This window comes from Phoca vitulina, unplaced genomic scaffold (genome assembly GCF_004348235.1).
Source record: "Phoca vitulina isolate PV1807 unplaced genomic scaffold, GSC_HSeal_1.0 scaffold54, whole genome shotgun sequence".
In the NCBI taxonomy this organism is placed as follows: domain Eukaryota; kingdom Metazoa; phylum Chordata; class Mammalia; order Carnivora; family Phocidae; genus Phoca; species Phoca vitulina.
Window position 1 is genome coordinate 6884228 of NW_022589757.1, and position 16615 is coordinate 6900842.

The following is a 16615-nucleotide window of genomic DNA, read 5'->3' on the forward strand; positions in this document are numbered from 1 at the left end:
TGTTTATGGATGATGGAACAGCTGCCAGATTCCACCCCCAGGGTGATCGCAGCTCCACTGTGGGAGAAGTGATGCTTAAAATTTGCATATTCTCTGTATACACACAGTAGGCTTATATATAGACACACATCCTTCTTAGTTTTGAAAATGACATTTCAAAACCCTACTTGCCTACTCAATTCTTTTGTAAGAAGGATGAGTGGGGGCCAGGTAGATGTGAAAATGGATTAGAGCAAGGCAAGAGAAGCAGTGGGAAGCTGAGGTAGGAGAGAGTTGCATTAATCAAGGAGGAAGATGACGGGAGCAAGGACTAGGATGGTATTATAGAGACGGAGGAAAGTAAACCGATTCAAGGTTATTTTGAGGTGTAATCTGAAGGACTTGGTGACGAACCAGAAGAGGGAAGTGAGGAAGAGATAAGGGTGAGGTCCCTGCTTCTGGTTTGGGCTGCTAGGTGGACAACAGTGCCATCCACAGCAATAAGGGATGTAGGAGTTCGTTTGAAGTCCAAAAACAGCAGATTAATTCAATTTCCTAGAGTTTAAGTTTGAAATGGCTGTGAGATGTCCAGAAGGCAGTTTGATATATGGGACTGAGGAGCAGAGGAGGGGTTGGAGATCATGACTGGGAGTAATGAGCATGAAGAAGATGACTGAGCCATGGGAGTAGGTAAGATTCCCCAGGGAGAGGACCTTGGACAAAACAGGAACACCAACATCCAGGGTGTGTGCAGAGGAAGGATAGCCGGCAAATAGCAAAATAGGTAGGGAAAATGACTACGTAAAGTGCTGAGGAAGGCAAAGAAAGATGAGTGGGGACATAGGTGGTAAATGCTTTCGAGAAGTCAAGGGATGTAAGAATTGAGAAGTATCCATTATATTTAGCAATAGGACAATCTTCACAAGCACTGCTTTTTGGAAGTGATAGCAAGATGGAAGTTAGTCAAGAAGTTGGTGAAGAGCAGAGGAAATGGAGACATGAAAATATTCAAAACACTGAAGGAGTTTGGCTGTGAGAGGAGAAAAGGGACAGGCAAGTAACATCAGAGGACTATGGGGGTTTTGCAAATTGTTATATTAAGCATGGTTTGAATGCAGCTAGGAAGGAGTCACTAGAGAAGGAAAGGCTGGTGATGAGAGCCAATCTTCCGACTGGATGGAGGGTGGATACTCAGTAAAGAGAGAACCTTGACAAAGATGAAGAGGCTGTAACCAGAGCAGGACAGGAGGCGACAGTCTTCTTCTGTTGGAACAGAGATCTCAAATGAAGAACAGGGGAAGGAATCAGGGTGCCTCTTATCGCTCCTATTTGGTAACCTTGCCTTTTCAACTACCCAGAGGGCTCAAAAGGGTATTGTGTACAAATGTAATCTGAAAAAAATCACTGTTGCTAGATGATTACCTTAAATCCCTAAAATTAAAGTAGCATATAAATATAAAATAGGCTAAATTTATATCTTTTAAATCAGCATTTCTTTACATCTCTAACATGTTTTCAAAAATAAGCTACATGAAACATTGGCTTAAGCCACCTTTTTCTTAAAGGACAAATAGCCAAATGCCATCAGTAAGTCTAGCCATGAGACCATGAGTACAGAAATGTGTCCACTGAGGGGATTATGAAGAATTCCGTCCTGACTCAATGAACCAGATAATGACACCCTGGGCCAGACTAGCTGTGTCCGACATCAGCTGTGCATCCTTCCCTTTTTCCTTAAGAGAAACCTGATTTTGTTCATTTCCAAGATGGACAGTGTTCTGGCCTAAGAGATGAGTCTTGCATTAATTCAAGCCAATCTGGTATAGAAATGGGCACAAGACACAATTCTTGCCAATAAAACTGCAAGGAGAAGTCTGTTAGAAGGGGAGGGGCTTCTAGAAGAGGTTTCCTCACTCTTGAGAAAAGCAGCACAAGAAAGAAGCATATGCTTTTCTACCTCTGAACGCATTTAGTACCTGGAACTATGGCAGTCATCATAGGATCCTGATGGGAGCCAGCCCAGAAGGACAGAACAAAAGATGGAAAGGACTAGGTCCTTCAGTGGTGCCACCTGAACTGATCAATTAACCAACCCCAGAGCCATCTTTCCTTGGGATTTCTTGCTATGTGAAATAAGAAATGTTCCTAATTTTCAAGCCACTTATTTTTTTTTTTTTAAGATTTATTTATTTTGAGAGAGAGTGTGTGTGTGCAGGGAGGAGGGGCAGAAGTAGAGGGAAAGAGAGAATCTCAAGCAGACTACACCCCCCCCCCCCCCCGCCGAGTGTGGAGCCCGACATGGGGCTCGATCTCACCACCCTAAGATCATGACCTGAGCCAAAATCAAGAGTTGGATGCTCAACCGACTGAGCCACCCAGGCGCCCCCAAGCCACTTCTAATTGCAGTTGGTTAGTATGGCAGGATAGGGCCAAAATGATGGAACTACAAAAAGCAGGAACTAGAAAAAGGTTGAAATCAGGAGAGAGGAAGTATTTGTCATCCTATGAATAAGAATCTTTTCATTATGAGAATCCGTTTAAAAAAAAAAGTAAGAGGGAATAGTTCTGGTGGGAAGGATAAAAAGACTGGAGAAAGGGGAAGCTGCAAATAAAATATGAGACAAATTCCATTAATGTCCCCTGGCCCGCACCATCCTTGGGGAAATGAACTGTATTGTCTTTATCTCTCTCATTCCCTGTGTGTCCTTGATCATTAACTTTTACTTCTCAGTCTGTGACTCATTCCCAGGCTCAGACGTCAGAATTCTACTAATAGTTCCAGGGAGAGAAAAAAACACAAATACCAATTAGTCACTGAGGATATCCACTCCTCCACGGTCAAGCACTGACAGTTCATTCAGTGGGCAAGATACTCTTCCCTGCTCCACCGAAAGAAGTCCAGATACCTCCAGGGGACAAATGTCTGTTTTACCAACACTACTGCCTCATCCACACCTAGGAATTTAAAAATCACCTCCTAAAGATACTTCACACACGTCTAACCTTCACTATTCTGTAATCCTGTTCAAATGCCTCTAGGAAAGCTATGTCTGAATGCCCCTCCACCACTCTACCCCTCTGCCCTTGCCAATAACCACGAATTCATCATGCCCTAAAATAACATGGCTAATCTCCATCCAAATAAGCTCTCCTTATCAATTACTTAATTCTGTCTATGATGTGCAGCACTAGACAACTTGGGCTCATCCTGAAGCCTCCCTTTCCTTCACTCCCTAAAGTCATATTTTGAAGTCTCTCTCAGATTTGCCTACTCATTTCAATTCCCATGGCCTCTATCAAGGCCCAGATGCTCTCATAGCCCCTGAATGGCTTCAGTCACATCTCAGCTCGGGATCTCTGATCCAACTCTCTTCCACTACCACTCTCTTTGTCAGCGTGTCACCTCTCCAAGAACTCAGGAACCTTCCTGCAGTGGCTCCCGTTCACTTACAGCACCAAGCCCCAGGCTCTTCTGGGCGGGTTTCAAGGCCTTCCCTAATCTGGATGAGGCTCCACCAAAGCCCTCCACTTTCTTCCGGTCCGCCAAGCTGGAGACTGTCAAACACCCACCCTGTTCTTCCAGCTCCAGGCTCCCCCCATGAATCCCTCCTGAGCACCCCCTTCTCTGTTCTCCTGTTCCTTTGCGTTCCTCTAGGCCCAGCTCAAGTCCACCTCTTCCCTGAACCCTCTGTAACTGCTCCAGCTCTTTCTTCTTTGAACTCCCAGTACCACACTCTTTGTAGTATCTAACTGTCCTAATAAAAATCCATTCTCTCTCCCTGGCTGGGCCACACTGCTTCCTATGCAAACCATGTCCTATCCTTCTTAATGTTCCTCACAGTGCCTGTTACAGTCCTGAACACTAGATAGGGATGAGATAACTATTTATTAACTGGATGATCAACATTCAAGGGGTACCTTGCCTCTTTTCCTTATCCCTTTAGTTATTGAGGAGCCTGGGAAGAGAGCAGGGACAGCTACATCCTGCAGTCCTCGGAAAGCCCGACATGCACTCCAGATGATATCTGATACAGCTGGAGGGATCCCATTTCTGGAATGGAGATCATCATTTTCCAAGGAAGAATCATGGAGCTGATGGTTCCTATCAGTAAGGAGCCAGAGTGGAAGCCAGAGAGGAGCATGGGGCCGGGCGGTCTGGAACTACATTTACCACTGCGGCTTCCTCCAGTGGAGTCACTTGGTGCCAGGGGAGGTGGATGCGGCTTGTCCATCAGCATGCCAGATGAGGGGGCTCCTCCCAAGGGGACAGAGGGGATGGAATAAGGGCCGGGGACACCGGAGACAGAGGGAGGGTACCCAGCCTTTGCTGCTTTCCCTGCTTCGTACACTGTGGAGGGAGATGAAGAGCAAAAGAGATTATATTATCGTCCCACCCTCCACAACCCTCACACCAAAACTGCCTGAGGATGCGCTTAAGGGGGCGCCTGGATGTGTGCATGCACGCATGCGTGTGCGCGTGCGTGTTCGCCTAGGCCTGAACTGATTCGGCAGAACCGCTCTCCCCCACTCCCTTGGGCTCCTCCAGCTCCACCGAAAGGCGACAACGTAAGGAATTACAGTGTTTAGCAGCCGGCAACGGAGTGATGACGCAGCACTAGGAGCTGTCATGGCGGCCTCCGCAGTGACCCCAGCAGCCCACTCTTAACCACACTGTCTGTAGGCTGCCTCAGTCCCTCTGGAGGAAGCCTAGCCGCAGGCCACCCGGGGCTGCTTCCAGGAGGATCCTACACCTCTTCTAGAGAGGCAAGGCAGGCAATGAGCTTGCACGTGGCTTTGCTCTGTGATCTCAAAGGCAGAGCAAATAACCTGACTCCTCCTGGAAACTGCTTTATTCCCAAGGACACTGAAGAGACATGTATGTCTTCCTCCTTCAGGATGTATTTGGTTTCTGGCAGGGGGGCCCAACTTAGTGGCTGCACGGGCTCGGCCGGTAAGGCACCACTGTGAATCCCCAGATGAGGACCAGTCCCCTGGTGGACCATTTTGTCACGGGAATAAACAAAACTCATCCATGGCCGGATGGGATGCAAAGGCTGCCGTCTGCATACTCTGCTTGTAAAAAGAGGAGTTCTCTGCATTTGAGAGGCCCGAGCAGGGAAGGTTTCCTCCAGCCTGCAGGCCTGCAGAGAGGGCAAAAGCCTTACCCACAACCTGACCATCTGGAACCTGCCCTTCCTTTCATCGGCAGTGCCGATGAGAAATGCAAATGCAGGGGTGAGTGGTGTGGATAAAAAGTAGGGAGAAATGCATGCAGGCGAGAAGGCAAACAAGAATGGCCATCTCGGGGAGCCAGGGGCCCCCAGCAGAGCGGTGAGCCTGGAACAACCAACTTTTACGGTGGAAGGACAGGAGGTGGAGAAGGAACTCAGGGCACACAGCTGTCTGATGGAGAGGTGACCTCCCCTGTGATCACTGTGTCTCCCACACGGGCCACTTTACTCACAGGCCTGAGGACAGCAGCAGGAATGTGGACAACACGGGCAGCGGACGTAGCAACAGCAGCTGTGAGGACAGCACTGGCACCAGCAGATCCCCACCAGGACGAAGAAGAGGAAGACTCCCAGGATCACCAGGCCAACAAACACCCACTCTGGAAGGACGCACAGAGAAACCCACACTTGAGGTGGCCCACCGCCGGGACAGGCACACTCTCATCGCTGTCTCCTGTCAGAGGAGTGGGGCGGGGGACCTGGGGCTGTAAGCATCTCATGACAGGGCACAGAGCCCCCCCAGCTCAGGAGGAGCTCTGAGAGTGAGAAGTGACTCAACACAGCAGGGGTATGGAGAAGAGGAAAGAAGGTTGCCTAGGGTCATACAGAGCACATGTAATGACCAGCACAAGGTGGTGGGGGAGTTTCAGGGCCCCCTCCTGGGGAAAGGGTTTACCATATCAACTGTAGTGTCAGAACAAGTATGGGACCAGAGCAGAAACACTCCTGGCTGGGGAGAGGAGGAATCTTGCTGGCTGAGCTATGAAGTGGTGGGTTCTGCGAATATGTTTGTGGTCAGGTTATTCTTACCCATAAAAATATAAGTCCTGAGAAAAAGTTCTCCGTGTCACATGGTCTAAATCAGAACATATTCAGGTGGTCCGGGTCTCCTACATATTCATCGACCTTCCCTGCTGACCAAACCCCTCCCCCCCCATAACACCTTTCCTGTACTCAGCATCAAGGCTGAGATCAAAACCTTTCGCTTTTATCTGTGGAACAAACCCGGGCTAGAGAAAACTGGACACAAAGACTCAGGGAGAGAATATGCTGTCCGCAGGCCCCAGGAGTGGCTTGGTTTGATGGCACTGGGGGTGACCGTGCTCAACAGCCAGCATAGCCGGCTCAGATGGCTCAGGGCTCTGACAACCTCACCGGCTGTCTGTTACCTTCTGCTCTTTTCACACCTCTTCCAGAGGCCGAACACAAATTCTACTTCATGTGCTCATCCACAAGATTTGAGAAAGGAAACAAATTCCATTTGGCTTACATAAAAATGACTGTGACCCTCGAGTGACTTTACGTCATGTTTTCGGGACTTGGCTATAGGACCCAGCTTCCCCCTGGAGGCCTGGGACAGACTGGAGTGAGCCAGGATTTCAAAGCTCAAAGATTAAAGTGATTCGTTCTGATTGAAAGCCACCTACCAGAAGTCCCTTCACAGTGAACTTCAAGTACATAATGTTTTGCTTGAATTTTGGTTATTAAATCTTCCTTCAATTAAATGGACATTCAGTTGGAGCTTGAAAATATGGTATTTTTGTTATATAAAGGGCTTTATGTTAATGTTAAAATTATCTGACCTTTGTTTAGAACATAATTTCCTCAGGAAGAAAACAAACAATTTATGTTTCCTGAATGTCCCTCCTCACTCATCCATCCGAAATACATTCAAATTAACCAGGTCACCATCTCTTCAGTGAGGAAATGAGAAGGTCTTGCACCTGGTGAGAATGGTCTGGAGAGCATTCCTGCTGAGGACAGTAGATAGCTGAAGGCTTTGTCCTGGTCCTCAGCTACAACACAATAACATTACATAGCCTGAGACAGATATGAGCCCCGAGGAACAGAACCATGGCGTGCCTCGGTGGCTACAATGAGGGTCGGGCAGTCAAGGATACAGACTGGCAGGCTACCTCGGAGAAACAAAAGAATGCTATCCATGAAAGGATTCTTGGGAGTCAAAAGGGAGGGACAGTCAAGGGGCAAGGACCAGATATGAAAAATACAGTAACTCTTTCTTGGGACTGGGACATATCTAGTTTGAAGCAATGCTTTGTAACATTGTGTGTGTGCGTGCGTGCGTGTGTGTGTGTGTGATGAACAAATGGGTACAAACTGACAGAACTCTGGATAAGGGGGAATCACAAAGCGGTATCTATTTGTGTCCTTGGGATCAACATCAGTGTGAAGACTGTCCATATTTGGGTTGGCCAGCTACTGGCAAAACAGGAGAATTCATGGAAGAATAATTAATCAAACTCAACTGTAAAGACTTCGGATGTTTTAAAACCTGAATAAAGTCAACACCAATGGCCAGGAATATTTTGTATCTCTCTGTTGCTCCCAGCTATTATACAGCTCTTAACCCTTTGGCAGAAGCCCTCTAAAGCAAGACTGAATCATAGTCTTTCCTATTCCCTGAGTTTGCATATGTCCTTTCCCATAATTCACTCTTGTTTCTCTCTGAACCTCCTTCCATTACGGACTCTGGGGCTGCCCCAAACTGAGGTTGGCTTGTCTAGGCTGGTGCACTCAACTTAAGCTACATAAAATGACAGAGGTGTGCATTTGGGGTTTCCTTGACATATGGTCTATGGATCCCAGGGACTTAGGGGGCCCAAGAAGCTCCTGAAATTGCATACAAAGCAATGTAGGTCTGTAAATGTGTACTTTTCAAGGGAGGAGGGGTGCATTACTTTCATAAGGCTTGAAAAAATGTTTTGATAAAGTTATAAAAGGCAATTCAGAGTAACATGATTGTACACTAATGAATGGGTAAACACATAATTTAGGGAATAAGGAAATGCAGATAAATAATAACTCTGTTAGGGATACTTATAGCTGTCTAGATACAGTTGAGATACTGAATGGTTATGGAGATTGCCAAAGAGCCTACCAGGCCTGACACTGAAGTACCAGGTCCCCACTGCAGCCCTATTTTAATTATCATTATTCTTTTAGGGCCTAGTAACAGAAGAAATACAATCTAAAGTCTTTTCCACTGGGCTTAGTTCATCCTGGAAAAGACCACAGAAACATACAGACAAATGTGCAAATAAATTAGAGGAGCAATTAGTGACTAAGGCAGAAGCAAGACAGATGGAGTGACAGCAAATTAAGCAAATAAAGAGTTAAATGACTGAATACCTGGCATAATCTCCACAGCAAAACTGGGCAAGAGATCAGCAAGCAGCCCTGTCCTGCCTAGAAGAGGTGGAAGGAAAAGAAGAAGGAAAGAGGTTACTCCAAAGGAAAATACTACTTCAAGGCTGGCTCCGGTTGGCACCAACCCTACCCACGGCCATGAACCCAGGCTCTTTGTGGTAGGAGAGACAAGTCACAGAGGCTGAGCTCAGTCAAGAGAAAAACTTTCTCCATCAATCTTTGGCAGCCATGTAAGTGAACTTTGCACCTAAACCAGATGGAAGCAGAAACAGAACTTTCTCTCCAACTATTTATAGAAGGAGGAAATCTCTGCTTCAAATATGAAAAGCCCTGCTTGAGCAGACTGACATACACCATCTCCATTCATTTATACATTCTTCTCCACACATTTTATCGGAAAGTCAAACCCATCTGTATCTAACCGTGCAACCTACATTTTCATACATCCATACACAGTCCTATGTCCATATCAAAACACAAGTACATATTTGGTTTTAACCCAGAATTGTCTCACTACATGATTCTATTTATAGCCTAAAGATGTTTCAATGATTAAAATTTTCAAAGGCAAGGAAAAGATAAAGCTAGATGACTTACACGCTCTTACACTCCTTCTGGTTTCAGAAATACTCCATACATATGTATGTGGTATGGCTTTTCCATATGGGACCCACAGCTGGCACTGAATGACCCCAAGTGCCTTCTGCATGATACAGCAGATGAGCTTAAGGGCTGGTGTCAGAACAGGTGCCCCTCGGGGCTCTGGAAGGCAAAGAGCTGCACAGGAACCAAGACTGTGGGAGATGTGGGGGAGGAGGTTAGTCCTTTTAACAGCTAGCCTGATTTATAGAAAGAAGCACTGAATGCTTTCGCCATGTTCTCATATCAAGATAAATGTAAAGGCCCTGATACGACTTTTGCACCTGTCCCAGATGTTTCTGCTACACTGAAGCCTTGCTAATAAACAAGCTGCCTGATGAAGCAACTAGCAAACTGCCCTCATTTCAGACTTCTGATGGCAAAAAGCCACTGTGGTACCACCTAAGCATGCAACTGAATCTTACTTCACTTATGTGCATAACACACACCCCTAGGACAGCTCTGTCCAATAGAAAGATAATGTGAGCTACACGTAATTTTAGCTTTTCTAGCAATCACATTAAAGAGCATAAAAAAAAAGAAAGAAATTTAATACTATGTTTTACTCATACCAATGTAGCCAAAATATTAACACTTCAAAGGCTCAGTAGCCACGTGTCAGTACTGAATACACAGTTTGAGGGGTCTGTTTCATGCATATGGATTTGGCTCATTTAGTTCGTTGAGGTGCATTAGAAAAAAAGTTACCCACTTGTGTGGTTTGTATTTTGAATCTAAAGGTTGGTCATGATTGGTCACTGGTCCCCTCCTCTATCAAACCACTCCATAGAAAAGAAGCTCTGATAAAAGTCAAAGAAAAAGCAGCTCCTCCAGGACATTTACTTTTTCTTGGCTCTCCCTAACCATGCAAGGCCAATGTGGTAAAATGTGCCCTGGTCCCATGTCCTGCGTGGGTAATGGTCCCTCATTTGAAAAATTAATTGGGACCACAATACATTCCAAGGTCAAGGAAGTTATAGAATGAGTGACTTAGGCTAGCTCTGTTTTAGGTTTTGACAGGAAGGGCTTCTTTCTCTCTGTCTCCTATCTTGTGCAGCTAACATGCTAAGGATGGTCTGCTGTTTGCAAGGTCTCTTGGACGAACAAACAGGAACCAAGTGGAACATTGGAAAAAGGCATCCTGAAGGAGAATTCTCAGGCTAGCCTTTAGCCTAAGCCTTCATGAAATGCTAAGACGTGCCTCTGAGACTCACATATGGTCTAATCCAGTTCCTAGGATAGAATACCAGACAGGGATTTGGGACCAGAGTCTGAGCAAGTGATTAAGCGCATGCATTGGTCTCATCTGGAGTGTTCTGTGTACAAGTATCTCTTGGAAACTCAACAAGGAAACAACTGGTCAAGGATTGGGGAATTTGGGATGTTGGCCATCTCTTAAAGACATAATTAATATTAACTACCAGCCAATAGCCAGTGATCAAGAAGTCAATATACAGCATTTTAGCAAGCTAGTTATCAGATACTTACTTAATGGTGATTTAAAAAAAATTCAGACAATTAGCACTTTTGAATGTATCTCTTATTGTATCTAGTGAAATGAAAAGGCTTTTCTTGTGTCTACTCTTGAGCTCTCAAGCCTACCAATGTTTTAAACATCTCTAGATGTGCGATAGCCCGTAATTAACTACATTCATAATAGAAATATTATGGATGATATAAACTACAGATTTGTACACCCTCACAGGGAATTAGCCATGTGATAATTATTAACTATAAAAAAATCCATATATTCGGGCACCTGGGTGGCTCAGATGGTTGAGTGTCTGCCTTCGGCTCAGGTCATGATCCCAGAGTCCTGGGATCGAGCCCCACATTGGGCTCCCTGCTCAGTGGGGAACCTGCTTCTCCCTCTCCCTCTGCTGCTCCCCCTGCCTGTGCTCTCTTGCTCTCTTTGTCAAATAAATAAATAAAACCTTTAAAAAAAGAAAAAAGAAAGAAATCCATATGCTCAAGGAAAATATGGAGCTCATATATGTTCTATAGATGACATTATACTGGAGAAAGCAGTGGACTGGGAGTCAGGGTACTGGGAGTCAGCTTTGTCATTAGTTTACTTGGTGACCACCATAGGCAATCCTCTTTCTAGGTCTCAATTTTCTCATTAGTCAAATGAAGAAGTGATTGAATAAAGTGATCTGTAAAGACGGAGACCATATGTCCTAGTGTGTGCCCACTGTCCTGGTGTAAATATTAATAGCACTACTTTTTACCCTCAAGGTGTCCTCTTTTGGACAATTAATTATATGGTCCCCCTATCTATAATATTTTTGGCTCTCAAATCTGATACTTAACGATCAGAGTTGCAAACTCAGCTCTGATGCTTATAGGGAGAACAGGTAATGCAAGTAAATGTAGCTAGCCAAATGTAATCCAACAGGGAGCATTTGGGGGTGAAGCGAATGGCAGATTATGTGTCTAGAAGGGCTGCTACTCCTCACCTCTAGCCAACTGCTGCCCCACAGGAATGTGTCTCCATAGCTGCAGGTCTTCCTATTTTTCAAGATTAGCCAGACACAGACTTTTGTGTGAAATATCCTGATTTTCAAATGTTGGCAACAGATTCATAGACTTTTTTAACACACTGGACAAGCCATACAAAATATATTTTGGGGCTGTATAGAGCCCAGAGATCACATACTTGCAACCACTGACGGGTATATACAAACCAATATATTTATGAGCACGTAAAACACAAAAGCTGGGTTTCCCCACAGGCTGTTTAGGTTACCTTGTTGGTCTTCTGACATTGTTTCTACACACAGAACGTCGGTGAATAGGAGCTCTGGGAACCTACGTTCAAATTAAAATCTGAAAGCAAGAGTATTACACACCAAACTGTTCGCCCTTCTTATTTCTGGGGAGCTGGAATGGGCATCATGGAAGAACAATGAAGGGATTTTCCTTTCTAGGTTATATTTTTACATTTGTAATTTAAAAGCTTAAGGATAGGGTGGTATCAAAAATACAGACAGGAGATTCACAAAGCTTGTCACTCCAACAGAAAGACATACCTCAAGTTTCTCATTCTCCCTGAAGCATCAGTCGGAAAGATGAACTTTTCCCATAATGCACCTGTGTAGTGCTCACCCCAGGATGGGTGACAGAATCTTGCCATACAGTGGGTGAAATTTAATGTCTTCAGAATTCAGGACATAGTAGGAGTTTGGGGATAGCAGACAATACGACTCTATCATGTCAACAGCAGAGAGTGCACAAATCTCTCTGGCTTTTATACCACAATTTATATTTTACTGGGACTAAAGGCATTTTTAAAAGTAGATTTATGCCGGAATCGTGTATTTCTGAAAATCACTTTGCTTCCAGCTTCTTGACTAACAATTCCTACGAAATGCTGTTGCCAGCTAGAAATGCTCTATCTTTTCTTCCTATTCTATCACATCCACTGAAGGTCTGATCTTAGAAAGTCCAAACAATTCCAGTAAATACTTTCCAGATTTCAGTAGCACTTTGCCAACACTTGTGAATCATTGCTATTCTTCCAGGATTCAGTTTAAGAGGGGCAATTACAAGTCACTTTAATGTCTGAGGAAAGGATAGAAAACAAACCCTGCAAATAGAAGACCACATCTATGCTTTTCAAACCACAGCTCAAACTATCAGTAGAAAATACTGTTTTTATGTAAGCCCTCAAACAGTTTTCCCCAAACCTTGCAGAATCCATTACTTTTAAGAAATTTCCACATGAATAGACCAAACAAATTAGGCATACTAATAGTTTGTACATGCACACACACACACGTGCCCGCTTCGTACAATTACCATCACAAACTTCGCAGCCAAAAACATTCACAATACTTTGGGTTGAATGATCAGGGCAGAAACATGCATTGTGAATAAAACGACCCTGTATCTTACCTATATAATTCCCTATTTCAGCTGTTTCCTACCACTGACCCATTGAAGTTATCCCCAACTGAACTCTTTTGTACATATTCCTGAAAACCAGCTCATTTCTGGAATGTCTCCAATTCATTCACTCATCATTCAGTCAACCAAGAAATGTGGACTGTGCCAGGTGGAGACACAGAGGAATAAGGCGTGAACCCTACGCTTGAGAGGCTCACCGTCTAGCCCGTGCAGCTTGTCCAACAATGTCGATCTAAGAACTAATTGTAGTTACCTGCTTCTGTTTCACAAACTTATTAAGGTCAAAGGACTTTCCTCCTGCCAAATCCAATTATCATCAGTTTTGTTTTGTTTTCCATTTTTGACATCAGCTTCCACCTAGTCATGAGGCCTTTCCCCAGAAACACAGTCCTTGCCTGTTTTCCCATTTCTCTTCTCCCCGTGGCCTTACCTTTGCACATTCTACAATGAACCACGTCCTAGTGACATTTCCCCAAGTTTCAAATGCTCTTTTGTTGGTAGGCCAGGCTCCTCAAGGCAGGATTTACTTACCTTCTTTACTAACAAAACCAGCTAATACACTTCTCAGTCTCCTGCTTTGTTCAAGTCCTTACCACACACACTCTGAAATCCATTCTGGCAGAGCCCTGGAAGGAGGCTGCCCTGAGGGGCTGTGCACCGTGCTCGGCCTCCCCAGCAGGCCACCTCACCCAATGGGACCTTGAAGTGTTTCCAGTAGCAAATCCCCACTGCCCGCTATGCTGAGCTTCTGGCTGGACTTCTGGTTCATCGTTCATGAGAGTACTTTTTATCCCAGATGGAAAAAGAACATGAAGGAAACATTCATTCATTTATTAAGCACTATTCTACGTACTGGAGAATGTTTAGCACCCCTGGACTCAGGGCTCAATGCCAGGAGCATCCTCTAGTCCTTGCAACACCCCCCAAATGCCATCTTGCTATCTAGGTGGATTGAAGCACCACCCCACCCCACCCCACAAGTTGCACACTACCAGGCTATGGTGTTTCTAAGGCAGTCATTACAGAGAAATACAATACGCATACAAAATTTAGCCAAAAAAGTTGTTTTTGTCTCTACTCTTAAAACTTAAGTCTAAGCTCTGATTACTAGTCCAGACCTTCAAAGTGCAACAGAAGGTACAGAAATCCTAGATTTAGGACAAACTTGTTTTCAGATCCTAGATCTGTTATTCACTTACTTGCTGACAACAGACACTAAATTATTTAAGGCACTGGAACTCACAAAAGGAGAAAAAACAATACTTCCTTCATACTTATGATGTCACCACTGCTGACAGAATTGTTATCTTCATTCATTTCTTTGAATGTATTACCTTGGAGTCCTCCTCAGGTTTGCCAATATTCATACTAATGACCTTTCTGTTCAGGATGATCAGATGTTCAGAATGCTTTTCTTCCCCAGTTCCTTGCAATTCCCCTCTTCTCCCTTCTGTTTAATGCACATCTGGGCTTCATCCCACTTCCAAGCTTTCCTAACATGCCCTAGATCCATTTTCAGGGATGTACTGTACCCACCCCCTGGTCTCTCAGCTCCTAACCGTCCAAAATGTTTCTCTCTTAAGTCTTTGAGGAGAGCAGATGGTTTTCTCTGGCCCCCTTAAGTGTAAAGTTGTTTCTATGGCTATTTGGAATCCCAAATAGACTGGAAATTTCCCAAGTGCACACACATCCCTGTTTTTATTCTATATTCCCATAGCAACCATGCATTCAATAAATATAATTTATGATTATCCATCACAAATGTGGATATAGCTTCCCTTTCTTTTACATATATTTATAAAGACTTAAGCATTTCATGCATGTACTTTTTTCTTTTTATATCTTTTACATTTTAGGTCACTTTAAATTGTAGTGAATAATTCTGACAGTGACAAAATGACTAGTATTGGACCATCTGCAATTAACTATTAATAAATGCTTCAGGCTTTTTGGCAGTGATTATAAGCTTGGCCTAAGGCACTGACTTTTTTTTTTTTATTTTTTTTTTTTTTTTAAGTAGTATCCACACCTAGCAGGGAGCCCAACACAGGGCTTGAACTCATGACCCTGAGATCAAGACCTGAGCTGAGATCAAGAGTTGGACACTTAACCAACTGAGCCACCCAGGCGCCCTGGCACTGACGACTTCTATTCACATAGAATATCAGAATTAGATTTTATAGCTAGAAAGAATCTGAGGTCATCTAATCCATAACCCACTCCATGTTTTCAGGAATCTGAGGCTCAGAGAGATTAAGGACCTTACTCTAAGTCACATAGCTAATAATCGAACCAGGAGTAGAACCTGGGTCTACTCACCCCTATTCCAGTATTTTTTCCCAATATCTCATTCCCCATCAAGCTTTGCTTCTCCTTAATTTAGAAATGTGCAGCAACAGCTTTCTAGTTTCCTAATATTTGCAGAGAGCAACTCTGAAATTTATATTTGTGGCTTTATTGCTCCACTTATATAATTAAAGTATAATTTTTGGACGTACGAAATGTTAGAGATGGTTGAAATTTTCAGTAGCTTTTAAAGTTGTGACCAGAAAATGATTACTGAATACATCATAACACAGTATGAGCTAATTCAAAGACATTCACCATGCTGCTACAAACTAATAAACAATAACAGAAATGATTGCAAAGTACTCTGCCTTTGCAAAGTGCTGTAGTGAACCAACTCCTTGCCCCCAGAGAGAGAACAGATGCCAAGTATTATTAGTCATAGAACATGTACAACTTGGCCTGAGATGAAATGCAGAAGACAGCTAGATTTGACTCCAAAATGGCATGGAGGAAGGTGGGATTTAATGGAAGGAAGAAATGGGACTTTCTTCGTGCCCACTGTGATTTCCTGAGCTCACCGCGCTCCATCCAACCGACTGGCACGGGCAACTGAAACACAAAGATACCAAGAATGGCTACTTAACCCAAAAAGCCCTGGTGGTCGGAGGCAGCCATGGAAGGGGACACTGCTTGTAGGTCTCGGACCGTCAGAGTCCCTGCCCTCTCCTCCCCGGCCAGCCTCTCTCCGTGTGAGGGGCTTCCACCAGGGGGCATTTCCCAGACCAAAGTCCGGGCACCGCCCGCGTGGGAACGCGAACGTGCACACTTGAATGGCGGCAGCTGGCTGTGGAGAAAAATGGAATGACTGTTTCCTGACCGGCTTTCAAGGGCCGCAATTCTTTCTTTCCAGGGCTGAGCCGATTTCTCGGTGACACCCACTCTCCCGCGGCCCCCGGTGCCTCCCCTCTGCGGGCCCGTCCCTCCCGCGCCCAGGCCCAGAGACTACAATGAAGCTGGCGGGCTGACCCAGCTGCTCCAGCTCGCGCCCGGGTAACCACGGCAACCGCAGGCTTCAGGAATGCGCTCTAATTGAAGGCCGAGTTTCCTCCCACAGTGATGAGCAACAAGTGAAGCAAAAATAGTGAGGCGGGATGAAGGCTGGGAGGGAGCAGGGGGGTGGAGGGGAGAGCTGGTGCAGCGCGGCGCGGGATTGGGTGGCTGGAGATTAGGGAAGGCAAAGAGCGCCTTCAAGACCTCATTTGTCCTCTTAACAACCCAGGGTCGTGAAGAGCTAAATGGACAGCCTTCACCCTCCTGACATCTTGGTGCAAAAATTTCAGGGAACGATCATTCAGGCAACCCCCCCCCCCCCCCCCCCCCCCCCCCCCCCCCCCCCCCCC

At 45.0% G+C, this 16615-nt stretch overlaps 1 protein-coding gene across 5 annotated transcripts in view; it reads right to left on the minus strand.

Annotated features, from left to right (window-relative positions):
* Window positions 1-16615, minus strand: part of ILDR2 (immunoglobulin like domain containing receptor 2) — a 59236-nt gene that overhangs the window by 15396 nt on the left and 27225 nt on the right. The window contains exons 4-6 of one of the 5 annotated variants that reach the window (XM_032389264.1): window positions 8361-8417; window positions 5444-5590; window positions 4151-4327 (exon numbers count right to left, since the gene is read on the minus strand). The exons of 1 other annotated variant lie outside the window; for it this stretch is intronic. In XM_032389264.1, coding sequence (XP_032245155.1) covers window positions 4151-4327; window positions 5444-5590; window positions 8361-8417 — 381 coding nt within the window. The remainder of the gene's footprint in view (window positions 1-4150; window positions 4328-5443; window positions 5591-8360; window positions 8418-16615) is intronic. 3 more of the 5 variants (XM_032389266.1, XM_032389267.1, XM_032389268.1) reach the window with 3 other exon arrangements.